Source organism: Papio anubis, chromosome 5 (assembly GCF_008728515.1).
Source record: "Papio anubis isolate 15944 chromosome 5, Panubis1.0, whole genome shotgun sequence".
NCBI lineage: Eukaryota > Metazoa > Chordata > Mammalia > Primates > Cercopithecidae > Papio > Papio anubis.
The window spans coordinates 88,427,447-88,446,294 of record NC_044980.1 but is presented as its reverse complement, the minus strand read 5'-3'; the positions used below and the strand labels follow the sequence as shown (position 1 = coordinate 88,446,294).

Genomic DNA, 18,848 nt, shown 5'->3' with positions numbered 1-18,848 from the left:
GGTAGCTTAGCAGTTTCTCTTAAATTGTATAATATCATAATGTAACTTCATTATTTTCCTTAAAATAGTGTAGGTTACCAGAATATCAAACACATTCCCAAATAAGTAAAGTAACTTTTTGGATTGTCTATCCTACCCTCCTCCATGACAGAGAATTAATTGTACTTATGATTTTAAGAATTGATTTCTAACTGTTAATAATAGATAAAAGAATGGGGGGATTTATTGTTACCTTGAATACCGAGTATTTAGAAAAAAATGTATCACAGATTTTTCATTTGGAATAATTTTATTACTATTTTAAAAAATCTTTTATGCTAGACTGTTTTGAGCTATGTTCCTTCTCTGTAAGATTGTTAACTTTATCAGGGCAGCAAATTTTTACTTATATATATAGACTTTATACCATACTTTCCAAAGAAAATTTGAGATATTGAACTACATTGTGACTTTTTGGTATTAAGTCATGAGTATTCATTTTAAAATGCAGAATGTGTAGCCAACTGAGTGGTGTGAAGTCCTTTATACCACTTACCTTGGATTCTAGTATTCTGTTCTTATTCAAGACATATTTAGAAGGCCTGTTGGCCTTCAAAGTCAGTTAATATTGCATAAGAGAAGTGATGGAATGTTCTTCAGAGTCAGCTAATACTGCATAAGAGAAGTGGTTTCATTTCAGTTCAGTCATATCTCTGCTTTTCTTTTGCCAAAAGTGTCACCTAACTTTTTAACTATTTTTTAAAGGTTGAAGATTTGCTATCATTGAAGATATTTCAAAGAACATGCTAGTGATTTCAGAAGAATTGTTTTAAAAATGATACGTGAGCAGTAGCAGCTATGCTAGCATATAAGACTATACTCTGGTTGACTACTTTGTAGGAGACAGCAGGCACTGGGAAGTGTGTTTTGTTAAATTAATGTTGTTAATGCATAGTTGTTACTTACCAGTTCAGTGCAGTTTGCTGGCCAGTTGGAGTTAGAATACATTCCAAAACTTGCATATACATTTTTTTCCTCATTGGAGTTGTCAGAGTCAGACTGTAGAATACATTTGCAGTTACTTGAAGGTGTAGTTTGTGTAGGAGAGTCTTATACATTTAATCATTTGTCATTTAAGTATGATACAGATGATAGCTTTTGTATTTGTTTCAGCTTTTAACTGCTTTTGAGAATGCACTGGGATTATCAGATAAGATTCCTAGTGAAGATCACCAAGTGCTTTATAAGCATTTCATTCAGAGTTTATCCAAAGTAAGTTGATTTTTTAAATGTCTAATGTGACTTGTATGTATTTCTAATTAGGAAAGTGTTCATAAATACATTTTACTACTACTAGAATGTAGTGTATTTTGCTTTTATATTTTCAAGTTGCCTCATGAGACTGCTAGATTGAAGAAGGCCTGTGAAGGAATGATAAACATCTATCCTACTGTACAGTATCCCTTAGAAGTGCTTTGTTTGCATTTAATTGAATCAGGTAATTTCTTCTTTATTATAGCGTGTGTCCTAGAGGTGTGTGATTATGTGAGTGATGGTATTAATCAAAACATGTTTTAGTGTCTACCATGTTTAAGGTGTTGTTTCTGTGTTTCTGAACATAAAAGGAAGTATAATGTGTAGTCTTTGTGTACATGAAAAGTCTAATAAATATAGGAAAGTACAGTAATACAGAAGAATTATGAGTTGCCAGATATATTGTTGATCAGTGAAATCTTTTTAATGGTGGGAATTGGAGGGCGTCTTGAATTTTTTTATAGATACTAGATAAACAGGAGTAGGAGAAATGTACTCCAGCTGGCATGAGCAGAGATGTGGAGCTGGGTGCATTTTTTAGGAATGGTAAAATAGGTTTTGCTTAGTATAGTGGAAGAAATAACTAAGATATATTTTGGCTAAGTAGGTCAGGCTCTATTACACAGAGCTATAAATATCACAGAAAGGATTTTTGGAAAGTTTAGCTGCCTCAGTGTTGATGTTATATCACAGTGTCATAAGAACATTGTTATGAATACTGTAATATTATAAAGTAATTACATTCCTGAATCTCCTTTTTTAATGAAATAGAGCAAATTCAAGTGGGAGAATTTGTCTCTGTGTATGCTTCATGCTCTTGTATCTTCATGTACTTTCTTTGCGGGGAAGAGAGAAGTGATGACAACTAGCTTGCTGGGAGTTGGCAGAACTGTAGCTGTGGATGTCTTGTGTCCAGGAGTGGTAGTCCACCAGTTTACAAGAGGTTGGCTATATTGGTTTTTCCCACCAGCCTCTTTCCTTTTGGTCAGTATCTGTGCTGAATACATTTTTTTTTTTTTTTTAATAACCTGAATTTCATGTCTGTATTCTCTTGAGGTGAACAAGTTCACAGAAGTCAGTCACTGAAATAGAAGTATTAGTACATACACCAGTGTGGTAGTGATTGTCAGTTATTGCGGAGCTTTACTAATCCATTTAATTTTTTTCACTTTGTTGTTAAATGAGTATATACGTGAGAATGCTTTGTATATGAATGACCCTTACATGTGTCATAGTGAAAAAAGGGTTGAAAACTACTGCTAGAGATAACTGTGAAGGAAAATTCCTTGGTAGAAAATGACCATTGCACCTATCTCAGTTCTCCTCACTTTAACTCTCCTTTTAAGTCCTCTTTTACTTTTTTGTTTTTTTTTTCCTGGTGTCTGAATGAAAAAACACTGTTACCTTCAGCTCTGGTTTTGGTGGAAGCAGATGCCCTTTGCCTTACTTTAACTGAGTCAAAGATAGATTTAGGAGAGTGCTTTTTACTGCCATAAGGAGAAAGAGAACATAAAAAGTATAGTGAGCGGAGTATAAAGTCTTAAACTAACATGGTGTGCAGGACAGGCTGTATAGAAGGTGGACTAGCTCCAGTAGACTAAGTGACACTAGGTTTGAATGAATGAGGAGTATGATAGTGATGATAGAAAGGAACAGATGAATGAAAAAATGAAAGTGATTTCGTAGAGGGAAAGAGGCAAATATCAATTTTAACTTTCACCTCTTCTGAAAAGTTGGCTCAATATGGCCTGGTGATTTGTATGAAATGTAGGTTATTGAGAGATGTTAAGGGGGTAGTCAATGGGAAATGCCCATCAGTGATTTGCAGATGAGAGATCGATACTAAGGGTAGACATATGGTTTGGAAGTAATTTGCATGTAGGTGAAAATGACATGGAATGGTTGCCATCAGAGGAGGACTAAAGGGAAAAATACTGAGAACTATACTTTGGGCAATGCTGGCTGGCTTGGAGGGAAAGAGATGAAAAAGGGAAAGGGAGTAAGTGGAGAAAGAGAAGGGATGAGGGCAGAGAAGAAGGTGGACTTTGATGAGAAACAGCGCAGATGACAGGGAAAGAGCATTTCAGAAAGATTATTATGGTCTGTCTTGACAGATTAAGCCAACTGAGTTTATGATTGTGAGGCTTTTTATTAAGGCTATCTTTTTAAATGAAAGTGATTGAATTAGAGCTTAGATTACAGTGATGGGGAAAGAATAGGAAAAGGCAGGTATACAAAGGAAAGTAGACTTGACCAAGTGCATTAGGGAGTAGTAGGATGAGAAAGTGAAGCCCGCAGAGGGGTCAGTAAGCTGTTAGAGGGGTGGGAGAAGAACTGCAATAGCTGCCTGGCAGGAGTGGTGTAAGAAGAAAGAGTTCCTAGGTTAGTTAGTTAATACTATGAGTGTTGCACTGAGACTGAGGAGGATGAGCTACACCAAGCACAAGGAGCATACTTATGAAGTCTTGTTTTTTTTTGTTTTTTTTTGTTTTTTTTCCTGATAGGAAGCTTAGTTCCAAAATTACCCAGATCCTTCCAATTTTAATGTAAGACTCAGTGTGTTCCAAAGATAAGTAGGCTGATTTTCTTTATTGTATGGCCCCTGGTACCAATTATTTTTCCCTATTCTGCTGCTACTGTTGTTATTGAAAAATTAATGGCTGGTGTTCACTCTTTTCTCTTTATTTCTTATTCAGCTATTTATGGTTTGCACCATTACCTCAGTCTTGGCTTGCTCACATGCCAAATGACACAGTGAATACTTTGAAAATTATTTTGAGGACTAATGGAGTGCTTTCTCAATAAGCATAAATGTAACTATAATGTAGACTTGTCCTTATATTCTAAAAAGCCTACAAAATAATAGAAAAAATAGGATCAACAAATAGGCTACAGAGTTTTGCACATAAATTCAGTAGTTGACAAAGTTCTCTAATAAATAGATAGTGAAGGGATTATACTGATTGATTAGAAAGTGTCTTGGTTTAAATGAAAAAAAATAATTTTTGAGTAAGCTTATAGATTTGTATCATGTAGAATGGAAAGAAAAGGAGGTCTATATCACAGCAGAAAAGAGTATATGTGGATATTTACACATATGGTAAAACCAGGGAAGAGTTCTTTCCTTTCTGAATTGTTGGTTGCCGGAATTTGTGGAATTGAGCAATTTAGGTTTAGGTATATTTCAAGGTAAAGTAGTATGCTTGAGGTGGAAGTTCAATAGTTAATGTAGGACAATGGGTTGCTATGCTTTTTCTTTTTACTGCTCCTCTAAACCCAACTTTAGTGTATTAAGAACTTCTGAGAATTGTAAGGTCTCTGAAGTCTGAGCCACCCTCCCACAAAGTACTTCAGTATGTACAGAATTTGCTACTTCACAGCAGTTAATTACTGGGTTCTCCTCCACTGAGAACAAATGTATTTCTTTCTCCTTTGTCCTGCTTTGCCTGTTGAGAATTGAATATTCATTTTCAAAATGACTCAGTTTGTAAAGCTTCATATAAAAGTAGTGAATGGCTTTCACAGTTGTCATCTGTTGAAATGTTTTTTTCATGCTAAATGACTTTTTTATTTATCTTATTTTACTTTGTTACTGAAATGGGGGAGGATTAGAAAGCTTGGTTCTTCAAATTCAAGCAGAAAAGAGCTGGTTTAAGATTTTGTGCTTTAAAACTAGTAGAAAATCCAGGTGAAAATAAAGATATGAATGCCACCAAATTGTACATGGTTTTTTTTCCCCCTCTCAAGCTAGGTTTATTTAAAAGAAAAATTAGATAGTTTTTTTGGAATGTAAGAAATGAATTTTTTAAAAACCGACTGTTTTTGTAGTAAACTTTAAGAAACAGAATTTCATAGTTATTACTTAGCATCCAACATGGACCTCTTCAGAATACCCTCTATCCTTGGAATTTTAACATTCATTAGCCCCAAATCTGGCTTGTTTTTTTGAGAAATAAAAATAATATTGTCGGACTGTTTTAAAGTTGTTAAATCTGGAACCTTAGAATCCTTTAAATGTTAAAAAGAGCAGATAAGTAAATAATTTTCTATTCATTTGCAATGAATAGAATTCAAAAGCAATGAATTCTATTTCCTCTGTTTTTGTCCTCCACCAAGGTATTTATTTAGCTAATATTCTCAACAAGAATAAATATGAAGAAGAGAAGGATTGAAAGTTGAAGCTGGAGTATTCCTTGTCTCTTTATACAAAGATCATTAGTGTTGTTATTACTGTTGCTAGTTTTGAGAACACTATAGAGAATTCCTCTCAGTGCCACTCGGTCATATGCAGAGAATTGTTACCCAGGGCCGAACATGAACATAGTCTCCCCAAATCTTATTTTGTTTTTATTGCTATGCTCCCAGGCTTTAGCAAAGGAAATATGTTAGGAAGATTTACCTTGTTTTAAAAGTCGTTTATGTTCATCTCAGCCTTTTGGAAACTATTTTCATGTACCAACCCACACTTTGATGACCTGTGTGTTGTTTAAACTACCCTAAATATGGATGTTCATTGGAGAGATGCATGATTTTTCTTTCCTATTTTCATCCTGGGTATATTTCCTGTAATACAGGCAGTTTTTGTAGTCAAGGTAGTCTGTCATAAACTGTGTTTCTATGGAGGAAGAGTGTTTAGACTCAGATGGGTAGAGATAAAAGGTAAGAGTTTGGTAGCTTTTTTTTTTTTTTTTTTTTTTTTAGGATGGTGAAGATTTTTAATTTTTTATAGTAATTTTCAGCTGTTACCTATTAACAGACTAAGCCTTTTTGAACATCAGTCATGATGGTATTTTTAAAGGGTCATCACAAAATTTAATGAACACCTACCATGTATCAGATGCCATGCTGGTCTCTACTCTCCAGAGGTTACCATTTAGCCACAGAGGCAATAAAGGCAGAATATACATGTTATAAGACTAATAGTAAAGGTGGTATATGGCATTAGCAAATATTGTAGACTGTGGTCTTTAAGTATGATCTCTGGACCAGTAGCATCAGCATCACCTGGTAACTTCTTAGAAATGCAGACTCTTAGGTCTTAAACAGACCTACTGAACCATAAACTTCAGGGATAGGGCTCAGCAGACTGTGTTTTAACAAGTCTTCCAAGTGATTGTGATAGTGCAGACAATGTCTAGTTTAGACAATACCACTGGATCAAAAGGGAAAAATCCGCTAGTTTTCTTGGGAGGATATAGGGTGTATGGAACTAGGCATATTTATTTTTGGATTCATATTTGTGGAAGCTATGGTGAGAACATATTGACAAGGAAGTTCATCCCTGGAAGCATAATAGTAGCAGGCTTGTGTCTTTTTCACTGGCTTACTGATCAAAGTACTATTTCTTCCGGTTTGTTTTCATATTTTGCCAAACGGTACTGAAGTTTTAACTGTTTAGTCATTATAAAGTCTTTTGATTTTTAGTGCTAACTTGGATTTCTAAATCAGTGTATAACATATTACTACATATTACTAATGGATTATACATTGGTTTGCAAATGGTTTTCAAAAATTTGAAACATATAAGCTAAATGGTATTATACAAATAATTTACCTTTGACATCTGTGACTGAAACAGTGGTTCTATATGTGGTTTGGGCTTGTATGTTTTATATAGTTATTAAAGCATTGGATCTTTGTTTTCAGGAATTTTTTTCCCCCATATTTATTGCTTCAAGTTGTAGTCTGTCTTTTTAAGAATTCTCCTATGTGATTAAATGATTTATTAAAGTTGTGAATGCTATTCACAATTGCTTTTCTGGGATTGAGATTGGAGAAAATGGAAATATTACAAAATATATAAAGTTTTCTAAACTATTTTACCAAAATAAATTTGAAAATAAAATAAATGTAGGCATTGGGTGACTATTTCATAAGTGTCACAATTCACTTATATAGAAAAAGATTGTCTTAGAAAAATGTGGAAATGTACTGGTGAATTTGTAGACTTAAGCAGAATGTGACTAAGTCTTTGTGCAGTGTCCTGATGAGTAACCCGCCTATCTTGTGATCCTTGGATGCTGGAAGAGTCCACTGGATCTGACTGCCATGTCTCTAGCAGTGCGTGGTTGCCTAGGAAGAGAACTTGAGGAAGATACTCTGCTTTGACAAGGGTTCCTTCATTTAACAATCAAAATTGTTACAGCTGGCAAGCAGTAGGCTATGTGACTTAGTCTACTGGCAAGTAGCAGGTTTCTTGTCTGAAATCCTAAAGTGGTTTCTACTTCCAGTATTTAAGAAGATAAAAAAGCATCATTTTTAAATTTAAACGTTAATATTTTCTGCATTTGCTGGTCTATTTAATTTTTGAATTTCTGGAATCAGCATGTGGTGAAGGATGCATAAGAATATAAAGGCAGATTTTGAGATTTAAGAATATGGGTTTGGGCATTTAGAAACTTGATATATGTGTATATATATATGTACACACACACACACACACACACACACTCTCTAATAACCTTTTCTTTTAATTCCAGGAAATCTTACTGATGAGGGACAGCAGTATTGTTGTAGATTAGTGGAAATGGATTCAAAAAGTGGTCCAGGCCTCATTGGCTTAGGCATTAAAGCATTGCAAAACAGAAAGTATGAAGATGCTGTTAGGAACCTAACAGAAGGTAAATGTACAGTGTATGGCATGTAACATGAAGTATAATTATTATTCAGTCAGTAAGCATTTATCTTTGAGCCTTTCTTTAAGGAATGTGTATCTAAGGTGGAAGGGAAAAAATGTACCTACATACCTTGAACTCTGCTTAGATTTGAACTCTGACTCTGCTAATAACTAATTTCAAAACTTCAGAAGAGTTAATTAAACTTTCCATGTGTCAGTGTTTTCATTTGTAAAATAGGGATATCTATATATAAAGAAAAGAAAAGGAAAAGAAAAAAAGAGAAAAGAAAGAGAAAAGCAAAGCAAAGAAAAGAGAAAAGAAAAGAGGGAGGGAGGGAGGAAGGCAGGCAGGAAGGCATACATGTAGACATATATGCCTTAGGAACCTAGGCTTTAATTTATTCTTATTAGGTACGATGTTTCTGGAAGAACCTACATTCAAATTATAGATCTGAATGGTAAATACAAGCCAGGTAGGTAGTTTAAGAGAATGGAAGGAACATTTTAGGCAGAGATGAATCTGTGAAATAGCCTGAACTGAGAGGCTGTTGTTCAGAGAACTGCAGGTAGTTCACCAGGGTTTGAGAATGAAGTGTATGCACAAGAGGGGACAACAAGTGAAATAGTAGAAGGGCCTAGCTAAACCTTGGTAAGTAGGTTGCACATTATCCTGACAACAATGGGGAATCAGTAAAAGATTTTTAGCAGGGGAATGTTATAATCTGATTTGTATTTTTAGAGATATTCTAGCTACAGTGTAAAGAATGCATTGGGGTGGATGGCAAGCACTTGCCATGATTTGGTATCTCAATCAAGATGGTTGAGGTCTGAACTGAAGTGGTGTTGGTAGAGATGGAGAAAAATGTGTGGAGGGGAATGAATTGAGGCAGAGAATCAGTGTGACTTTGTGACTGATAAGATACCAGAGATGAAGAGGGGAGGAGTCTGATTTAGAGAGTAGGCAATGGTGCCATTCATCTATGTAGTCACAGAAACCTTGGTTTTTTGGTTGTTTTTATCCTTTTAGGGTTAAAGGAAAGCCCTGTCTGCACAAGTGGATGGTATCATCTGGCAGAAGCCCAAGTCAAAATGCATAGACCTAAAGAAGCTATTCTTTCATGCAGTCAAGGTATTTTTGATACCTTTTGGGTTGACACATAAGAGTGACCAACCCTATTTGTTTTTATCTTAAAGGACAAAGATAGTGATTTTAAAAACCAAAATGCTGTATTTTGTATTTTAAATTGCTAATTTTAATTTCACTGAGGTTAAATAAAAGTCTGCATGTGTGTATACTAGTGTGTTTATTTTTAAACTGGCAATGAATATTTAGCAAAATTTTCTTGCATTTGGAATATCGACATAGTCAGTTTAGGCTTGGGTGTGGAGGTCCTCTGTCTTTGTAACAAGGAAGTTTCTGGTGTGTCCAAGACATATGAGTTCTTAATTTCTCGGATATAGAGAGGGGAAACCTTAGGCATCTTGGAAGCCTATTTGAGTGTGACAGGGTGAGGAGTGGGGACAGGAAATCATGAAAGTGGTTCACTGTTTCTGACCCACCTGGTAGCTTGCCCTCTGTCACTGAGAAATAGTTCACCTTGGTCCATTCTAATTCAGCTGCTTTCCCCTTACAGTATCTTTATTTCTTATATTTGTTACAGGTGCTTTGGTTATGGGCTAACCTTTATTGCTTAGCAGATATAGATAGTCATTGTCATTTTTTAGGATGTTCAGTTTTATTATATGTTGTGTGAAGATAGAGGTTTTAAATTCAGGTATGCTCTGTTTTAAATTCAGGTCTTTCCATAAGGAATTCAGGGAAGAATTTATATTTAACTTTGAGTTATTCTTCATGTATATTGTTTTGGAAATTTATGCTTATTGTATCTGCAATTTATTATATGTCATCCTTAAAAAAGAAAAAAAACTGAAGTGATATGGCTGTCTTCATTTGGATACCCTTAATTTTGTCAGCTCTGAAGATCATAGATAATCTTGGTGCGTCTGGTGACCGTCTTTATCAGAGGAATCTTTGTCTTCGTTTGAAAGCAGAGGCTTTGATTAAACTCTCAGATTATGACTCTTCAGAGGAAGCAATTCGTACTCTTGATCAGGTAGTCTTACCAAGTTTGTTTCTTCAACTGTAGTTAGTTTCCAGTCAACCAGGCAACAACCATTCTATGCCTACCACGAATATTTACTTATACAGATTTTGTGTTAGAGGTATGAATTCACCACATCTGCACTTTCATAAGTCATTCATACATTTGGGCACTTCTAGAGTGATTTGTTTGCCTTTTGATTAAGGACTTACAGTACTTATCATACAAGACTATTTTTTTAGTTCTAGACCTCATTCTCCTTTCTTCCTGTTGCCCTCTTAGGTTATTGCTACTTGATTATTATTAATTTGAGATTCTAAATTTTTTCCTCCAGGAAATATTCTGCAGATTTGACCAGAATAATTAAGGACACTGTTAGCTTCATGGTAGAGAATGTTTGTTTCATTCAAAGAAAGATTGATATTTCATAATGAAACCAATTTCTTAGTGTTTTGAGTTCAAGCAATTTGAAATTCCATACTAAAAAAATCTATAACTGGTAAATTAAGAATTATAACATTATGCCCTAAAGATTTTTGTCAGGTAAAGACTATTACTGGTTTAAAATTAAAATTGAGTTTTTAAATCAGTTTTATATATTTCAAAGGGCTTTGTATTTCATAATATTTCTTTCAAATCAGAACCGTTGTCAGCATCCTTCAAGAATTAATATTTTCTTGTTTTCTTTTTGCTATCCCACCAATAGTGTATTTTGTGTGAATGCTTTATAAAGGTTTTTCAAATAATGTTTTTACAAAAAGACAAACGACTACTAGTTTGGAGAACTAGCAGAGTCTAGGTCTGAGATAGGAAGTGTACAAGATGAACCAAGAACACCTTGTCATGCTAGAAAGCAAGAAACTATAAAAGGGCTCAGACTACAAAAGGGCTCAGGAGCTAACATAAAGAGATTCTTACTGGCTAAAGAGGGCATTACTAATGTGGTATATTGAAACACATCAAATATGTTAAATCCATGTGTTCATGATGATACAGAAAACAAAAAATCAGCAAATGTCCTCAAGAAAACAAATCTTTGGGAGGATGCTAAAAACCCAACTGTGAAGAATAAAGGCATTTATCCTGCCTTTTCTATCTGAATCATTCCTCAGGATAATGAAATAATGAAGGGAGGAGAAATGTGTCTGTTGAATTGTTCTGTCTAATAAGAGAAGATGACAGAAAATCACCATTTTGCAATCCTCAGTGAATTAACAGATCTAGGTGTCAAGGGTTAGTGGCTACTAACATCACAAAAAGACAATCAGGCTGAGCACAGTGGCTCATTCCACTAATCCCAACACTTTGGGAGGCCGAGGCAGGCGGATCACTTGAGGTCAGGAGTTTAAGACCAGCCTGGCCAATATGGTGAAACCCCATCTCTACTAAAAATACAAAAATTAGTCAGGCTTGGTGGTGCACACCTGTAATCCCAGCTACTTGGGAGGCTGAGGCAGGAGAATCACTTGAAGCCAGAAAGCAGAAGTTGCAAGTCAAGATCACACCATTGCACTCCAGCCTGGGCATTGAAGCAAGACTGTCTCAAAAACAAAAAACAAAAAACAAAACAAAACAAAACAAAAGACAATCAGACACAAACAAATGCAAATACACCTGAAGACCTAAGGTACATTGGGAATCTTCAAACCTCTAAACCCAACTACTAATATACAGAAAATACAGGGAACCAAGGAACATGTTAAACACCTTGAGAATATATTTAGCAAAATCCAGACTCTGAGAAACTGTGACAAATAGGCCATATTTTTCAACAGTTAAATTGTAAGGAAGAAAAAAAAGAGGAAGGGGGCCTTATTGATTAAAATAGACTTAAGGCATATCAGTCAGTTGAAATGTATATATCTTCTTTGGATTTTGATTTTTAAAATTGTTCAAATATTTTATGAGACAAGTGAGAAATTTGATGATGTTAAGGATGTTTGTTGGTTTTGTTTAAGTATGATAATTGTAATGTGGTTATGTAACTTAGAAATGAACTTTTAGATATAGATACTGAAGTATTACAGATAAAAAGTTACAATATCTGGGATTTGTGTCAAAATAATCTGAGCAGAAGTGTGGTAAAATTGGTGGAGGTATAGATGAAAAGAATGATTGCTTGTGAGTTTGTGGTTTTGTGGCTGGATGATGGGTACATGTGGGTTTATTATACTAGTTTCTGTAACTTTTTATGTATATGAGATTTTCCCTAATAAAAAGGTTATAAAGAGTGAAGATGTGTTAGTAGTGATAGAAATCAGGACCTCTATTTCTTTATTGTATTAGGATCCTGCTTTTCTGTGTTCATTCTTTAATTAAAGCAAACATTGCTGTGGTTGTGTTGAAGATTTATAGCAGTTCTTCACAATTATTTTCTAGATTTCTGATGCAGATAATATCCCAGGACTTTTGGTTCTCAAAAGCTTGGCCTATCGGAACAAAAGTTCATTAGATGAAGCTACAAAGGTTGGCTTTTTTATTCAAACTGAGCATTTTTTGAGTTAAAAGTCATTTTTATTTGGGTATAGAATTGACAGGTGTCTACTTTATAGATTATGGAAGACCTTCTCTCTTCTTACCCTGACCTAGCTGAAGTTCATGCCCTTGAGGCTTTGATTCATTTCACCAAAAAGGACTATCTACAAGCAGAAAAATGGTAAGGATATATAGATTGCTCATAGAACCATTTACATCTTAGTTTTTTTGTATTTCTCAGAAATTCAAAATGAGTAGGCTTGATGAAGATTTGATTTTGTATGAATTTGATCTTTGTAGGCTTTTAAGTTTTAGTATTTTTAAGAAATGTATTTAGCATGTTGTACAGTAGCTATAAAAAATTACATGATGAGTTTCAAATCTAATTAGCTGATCTTGGCTGGGCGTGGTGGCTCACACCTGTAATCCCAGCACTTTGGGAGGCCAAGGCAGGTGATCTCTTAAGCCCAGGAGTTCAAGACCCACCTGGGCAACATGACAAAACGCCATCTGTACTAAAAATACAAAAAGTAGCTGGGTGTGGTAGCACATGCCTGTAGTCCCAGCTATTCAGGAGGCTGAGGCACGAGAATTGCTTGAACCTGGGAGGTGGAGATTGTAGTGAGCCAGGACCATTCCACTGCACTCCAGCCTGGGTGACAGAGCGAGACTCGGACTCAAAAAAAAAAAAAAATCTAATTAGCTGATCATCGTGTTCACTAAGCAGATGTAATGTTCAGTATAGTCTGAACACTTAGCACATGGTAGTGCTAAAAGGCCACTGTGCTTTTTTAAGCTCCTCTTCTTCAAAAACAAATCACTTCTTTCCTGGTGATAATATAAATCCTAAAGTAATGATTTCTGAATCACTCAAACTTTGATTGTTCCAACTAGGAGTTGCCTATATTTTGTGTGTGTGTGTGTGTATTTATTTTACTATTTCTTTTTATTACCCTTTGGTGACTTAGTTTTCAGACAGCTCTTGAGAAAGATACTGAAGTTGCAGAATATCATTACCAACTTGGATTAACATACTGGTTCATGGGTGAAGAGACAAGAAAAGATAAAACAAAGGCTCTTACCCACTTTCTGAAGGTAAAGCAAGTGCTGCAATTCAATTCCTAGTTGAAATGGCATTATAAAATCATAAATAATAATCATATAAGTTAGTTACAGTTGCTCCTTACTGAACTGTTTTTTGTGCTTTATCTTTCGTACGTAAGGTTTTGTGATGGTGTTATATGGATTTTCAAGGAAAAAATTAAAACATAAAATGTAAAAGTTACTTTTTAAAAAGCATGTGTTCTAGAAAATGAGACATTTTCTAGATGTAAACAACACTTTTTAGGTAATTTTCACTGTAGTTTTATGAGCATACAAGTTAGATGTTTAAATTCCTGTTTTTTTAGATATTTCACATCTATAAGTCGTGCATTCTTATCTTGACTTGTAAGAGCAGATTAATTCAGTAGCAGCTCTAATTTCACATTTCCTTTACCAAAAAAGAAAATATTTTTATACTTCCGTTTACTTTCTATAAGCAGTGAGGGACAGCTTTCCTGTCTTTTAAATCTTACAGTAAAGGATTTTTTGGCATATTTTTGTATGTTTAATGAAATTATTTCTTTTTTCTTTAATCTGTGTATTTATCTTCTGTATTTGTAAAGATATTCATTAAATGAACTTTTAATGTCCTGGTATTATCAATATTTATTTCAAAGGCTGCAAGACTGGATACATATATGGGCAAAGTTTTCTGCTATTTAGGTCATTATTATAGAGATGTGGTGGGAGATAAAAACAGAGCTCGTGGATGTTATAGGAAAGCCTTTGAATTAGATGACACTGATGCTGAATCTGGAGCTGCAGCGGTTGACTTAAGTGTGGAGCTTGAAGATATGGTATGTCTAATAACCACTTTTGCTTTTTGTTTTTTTATCCTGAGTATATAAATGAAAATATTTTTATATATGTATATTTGAAAGTTATTAGTTTTTTTTCTATAGGTGCAATATAAATATTTTCACTTCTATAAGTAAAATTTTTTTCCATTGGCGGATATTAAATTACTAACCAGTTATCGTTGAAACTGTAGTTTGGCGTATACCAGTGTGAGTTTAAAAAATCAGAAGTGGGAAATGAAAATATATTTGTGTACTTTACATGAGCGTTCTTTTTATAATGTTCAAATATCTAATATTAGTATTTTCTTCTCATTAGGAAACTGCTTTAGCTATCCTAACAACAGTAACTCAAAAGGCAAGTGCTGGAACGGCAAAATGGGCCTGGCTTAGGCGAGGACTATACTATTTGAAAGCTGGTCAGCATTCTCAAGCAGTGGCTGAGTAAGGCACCTTATTGTATTTAAACTATGTTAGACAAGCATAACGTTCCTTAAATTAAGCATTATTTATACCCCAAATGAACTTTACAGATTGTCTCTTTATGATTGATTGGTGTTTATTGTCTATAGGGCAGTGGAATTGCAGAGATGGATTACATGATGTCCTGTTGTTGAGGAGATAGCCAGATTAGTGAATTGAAGTCTTAATAAATATGTATAGTATTTCTCAATAGAAGTTTTAGTGATGAGAAGCTGAGGTACATATCTTTATTGTTCTGCTGACATACATTGTTTTTGGCAAGGGAGACATTTGGCTGCCTAAAGGGCATTGGGAGCAGCTCATATATGATCAATTTGAGTCATTTGGTTTGAACAGTACTTTGTAAATAAATGTATTTGGATCAAGATAAAGTTGTTTCTGGTTTATGTTAGTATCTAGAGTACAGGCATTTTCACGGAAATGGAATTTGATCAGATATTTAAAGCATGTCTATTGTTTCCATATTTAAACTGTGGTATTTCTTTTTGGTAAAAGGATTGCTGGTGGGGGATTATGGACTGATGAGACAAACTGAGATGGACACCTGTCCTGGTAGGATAGAAAACTCGAGTTCTTCGAGATAATCAAGGAAAAGAAATTTTGTTCAGCACTTTTTCAAAAAAAGCATTTTATTCTTATTTGTTCCAAAATTAAAATAACATTTCTTAGTATTAAAAAAATTAATCATAAAAGGAACAGATTTACCTACTTTAAATAGCACTTTTATAAGTAGAAGGAGCCACAGATATGTATGCAATTCAATTACTTGAATTATTTATTTTATAGTTTCCTTTCAGATTTGGAGATAGTTCCATAACTTTTAGTTCTCTTACGGTTTTTTAAAATTTTAGTTTACAGGCAGCATTAAGAGCAGACCCAAAGGACTTCAATTGTTGGGAATCATTAGGAGAGGCATACTTAAGCAGAGGAGGCTACACAACAGCTTTGAAGTCCTTCACAAAAGCCAGTGAGCTGAACCCAGAATCCACATACAGTGTGTTTAAGGTTGCAGCAATACAGCAGATCCTAGGCAAATATAAGGAGGCCGTAGCTCAATACCAGATGATCATTAAAAAGACAGAAGATTATGTGCCTGCTTTAAAAGGTAATTAATTTTTAATAGCTCCTTTGACTTTTATGATCCTGAAGTATAAAATCTTTGAGTAGATTTCCTGCCTAAATGTATTGAATAACGTGAAAAAAGGACTTCTTTAGTCAACAGCAAGCATCCAGTATGAACCTCTTACAGTATAACTTACATAAATTTGAATATAAAAAGATCAAATCTTGTTTCATAAGTTAATAAATAGTAATATGATAGAGATTTAACTTGTAGACAAACAGTATAACTATTAGATCTAAAAAACGATCTCTAAAACATGTTTCCCTATTCTTACATTTTGATAATTAATTCATTATCTCTCCAGAATATCTTAATACCTTTCATTACTTTGTAAGTTATATAAGCTCATTAAAATTTTTTTAAACTTTAGAGACAACTTGCTTTGTTTTATAGTTATCTATTTTTGGTAGTATAAAATAAAATACCACCATCCATATGTAACCTACATTTTTAATGATTGTATTAAAAAACTGGGAGCTCATTATATGTACTTACTCTCCTCCATTTCCTCCTTCTTTTTTTTAAAGAAACTGTTTTTTTTTTTTTTTTTTTTTAAGGAACACTTTACAAATTTTTGTGTCATCCTTGCTCAGTAGCCATGCTAATCTTCTTTTTATCATTCAAGTTTTGGTATATGTGCTGCTGAAGTGAGCACATAAATAGTGTAAATAGTATATGATAAGTGACAAATAACTTAGGGCTTGAAACTTTTTTTTTAATTTTGTAAAACTCTTTCCTCAAGAGAAGGAGAACTCACATTTATGAAATCTTTACTAGGCACTTTAGGAAATCACTATTTCATTTAATTCTTATAGTATAGCTTGCTATACAGATTTTAATATAAAAAGATCATATCTTGTTTCACAATAGTTAATAAGTAGTAATATGATGGAGAGTAACATACAGATAATATCCGCATTTTTGTAGCCAAAGTTTTACCAGGTAAGTAACTTGCCCAAAGACAAGGAAATTCTTGGGTTCCGTAGATAACTTTTTAATAACTTCTAGTGCATGTTTACTCCAACAGAACTCTTTCATTTGAATTTCTTATTGAATCAATGTAGGATCATGCTTTAAGATAATTTTATAACATACCATTAAGTTTTATTTTCTGGAAAGTGCTTTAAAATAACACCAATAAATTTATTTGACGTTCATTTTAAGTGTTTGTTTTATGTGTTTTAATAACAGTGACAAACTTACCTGATTTTAGGTTTGGGTGAATGCCATCTTATGATGGCAAAAGAAGCTCTAGTTGATTATCTTGATGGAAAAGCTGTAGACTACATAGAAAAAGCACTGGAATATTTTACTTGGTTCGTATTATTCTTATTATTTATTGTTTATTTTTGTAATATTATAATGAAGCCAAATTTAGAAGATCATTTTATGTATTCTGCTAGATATAGCAATTACTCAGAATGTCAAACATAAAGAATAACAGACAAGCCAATTCATTCTGTAACATACATGTTGTATTAATTTTGCACTTGGGGAAACAGATGTAATTTCTTCTGATCTTAGTAGTGGCTGGCATCCTAGATGCATAGGAAAGAATAGAAAGGAAGGAGCAGTCTGCTTGTGGAACAGCAGCTCTGACACCATGTGTTAGTGTTCTCTTTCAGTAGGCCTGGAAATGAGTATCTTTAATTGGAATCAATTGGGAAATAGGGCTGTAGGTGCTCAATACACTTTACATTCAATGGTAAGAGCCAATTGTAGGATTATTAGTAGGTGTTGAAGGTAAGGGGAAATGACAATCCGATTGCTTCTGAAGAGAAACTGTGAAGGAAAAAAGTGATGTGTCTAATAACAAGAAAGGAATCAGAAAATTTCGAGTAGATTTGGCATTTTATAGAAGTGTGAATTCATTCGTTAGGTCAGAAAAAGTGTTACATGTGGTAGATGACTTCCAAAAGTCCACAAGTTAGATGTACATTTGAATTTTTTGTAACTCTTAAACATCTTCTACTTTCCCTACTTTCCTGCTTGGTTTCTTCTCTGTTTTCTATTTATTGGTTGTTCCAGGATTGCTTTTCATATGAACCAAATATGAAATGAAAACTAACCCTTTTTTATCTCACTGAATTTTATTCCTTCTTTTCAAGTCTCACATAATATAGTTCTTTCTAAAGAGAAGGTTACTGTGTAAAGGGCATGCTTTATTTGAACTGGTATTTAAGAGTAAATGTGAACCTTTGGGTGACAGTACCTTAGCTGTAAATACTTCTTTTCTGTGCCTAGGATATGTTATTCTGGATAACATGTAACATAACCCATTAGAAGGTGGCATATAAAACAATTATTATCTCCAAATGTGTATTTACTTCTAGAATTACAAGGCGTTAATACTATCACAATTATTGTGTAAGAGTGATGTAAGTTACTTCAATTTATAGATATTTTATTTTTATTGAACTTAAAATAAGAATTTAGGCTGTTAAAATTGCCTCTGTTTTACTTTTCCCCTCTTTTTTCATTTTTTGCTGTCAATCTTAGAAATTTTGCTAAGATATTTAGGCAAAGGAACTCCAAATTGTATTGCCCTTCCTTCTGATTCTCAGTAGGCTTTTAGTCATGACCACAATAATTAATATTATTTCTTAGGAAGACATTGGAAAATGATTTTTGGCTGGACTCCATGAGTAGAAAAGGCTATGAAAAATGTTCCATCTGCTTATCCATCTGCCAGTAACATAGCAGCTTGTGATAGCTGATTATTGAGACTTGGCTTAAATGAACTTGCCATGTTTTATTTATAAGATCTTGAGAAGAGAAAAATGAAGAGAAATGTATAGCTGAAGTTTTTCTCATTCTAAAAGGAATTGCCCTCTGTCACCATAATTAATATTTCT

At 33.9% G+C, this 18,848-nt stretch overlaps 1 protein-coding gene and 1 non-coding gene across 4 annotated transcripts in view; one reads left to right on the top strand and one right to left on the bottom strand.

Annotated features, from left to right (window-relative positions):
* TTC37 (tetratricopeptide repeat domain 37) overlaps positions 1–18,848 on the top strand; it is a 91,356-nt gene that overhangs the window by 17,441 nt on the left and 55,067 nt on the right. For all 3 annotated transcript variants that reach the window (XM_021939557.2, XM_021939558.2, XM_021939559.2), the window contains 12 exons: positions 1,153–1,251; positions 1,369–1,477; positions 7,773–7,913; positions 8,937–9,038; positions 9,884–10,023; positions 12,391–12,477; positions 12,564–12,667; positions 13,455–13,581; positions 14,208–14,387; positions 14,707–14,831; positions 15,722–15,975; positions 17,207–17,309. In XM_021939557.2, the coding sequence (XP_021795249.1) occupies positions 1,153–1,251; positions 1,369–1,477; positions 7,773–7,913; positions 8,937–9,038; positions 9,884–10,023; positions 12,391–12,477; positions 12,564–12,667; positions 13,455–13,581; positions 14,208–14,387; positions 14,707–14,831; positions 15,722–15,975; positions 17,207–17,309 (1,571 nt within the window). The remainder of the gene's footprint in view (positions 1–1,152; positions 1,252–1,368; positions 1,478–7,772; positions 7,914–8,936; positions 9,039–9,883; positions 10,024–12,390; positions 12,478–12,563; positions 12,668–13,454; positions 13,582–14,207; positions 14,388–14,706; positions 14,832–15,721; positions 15,976–17,206; positions 17,310–18,848) is intronic.
* LOC116275091 lies at positions 16,542–16,648 on the bottom strand. Its single transcript, XR_004184056.1, has one exon. It is a non-coding gene; the product is annotated as a U6 spliceosomal RNA (small nuclear RNA).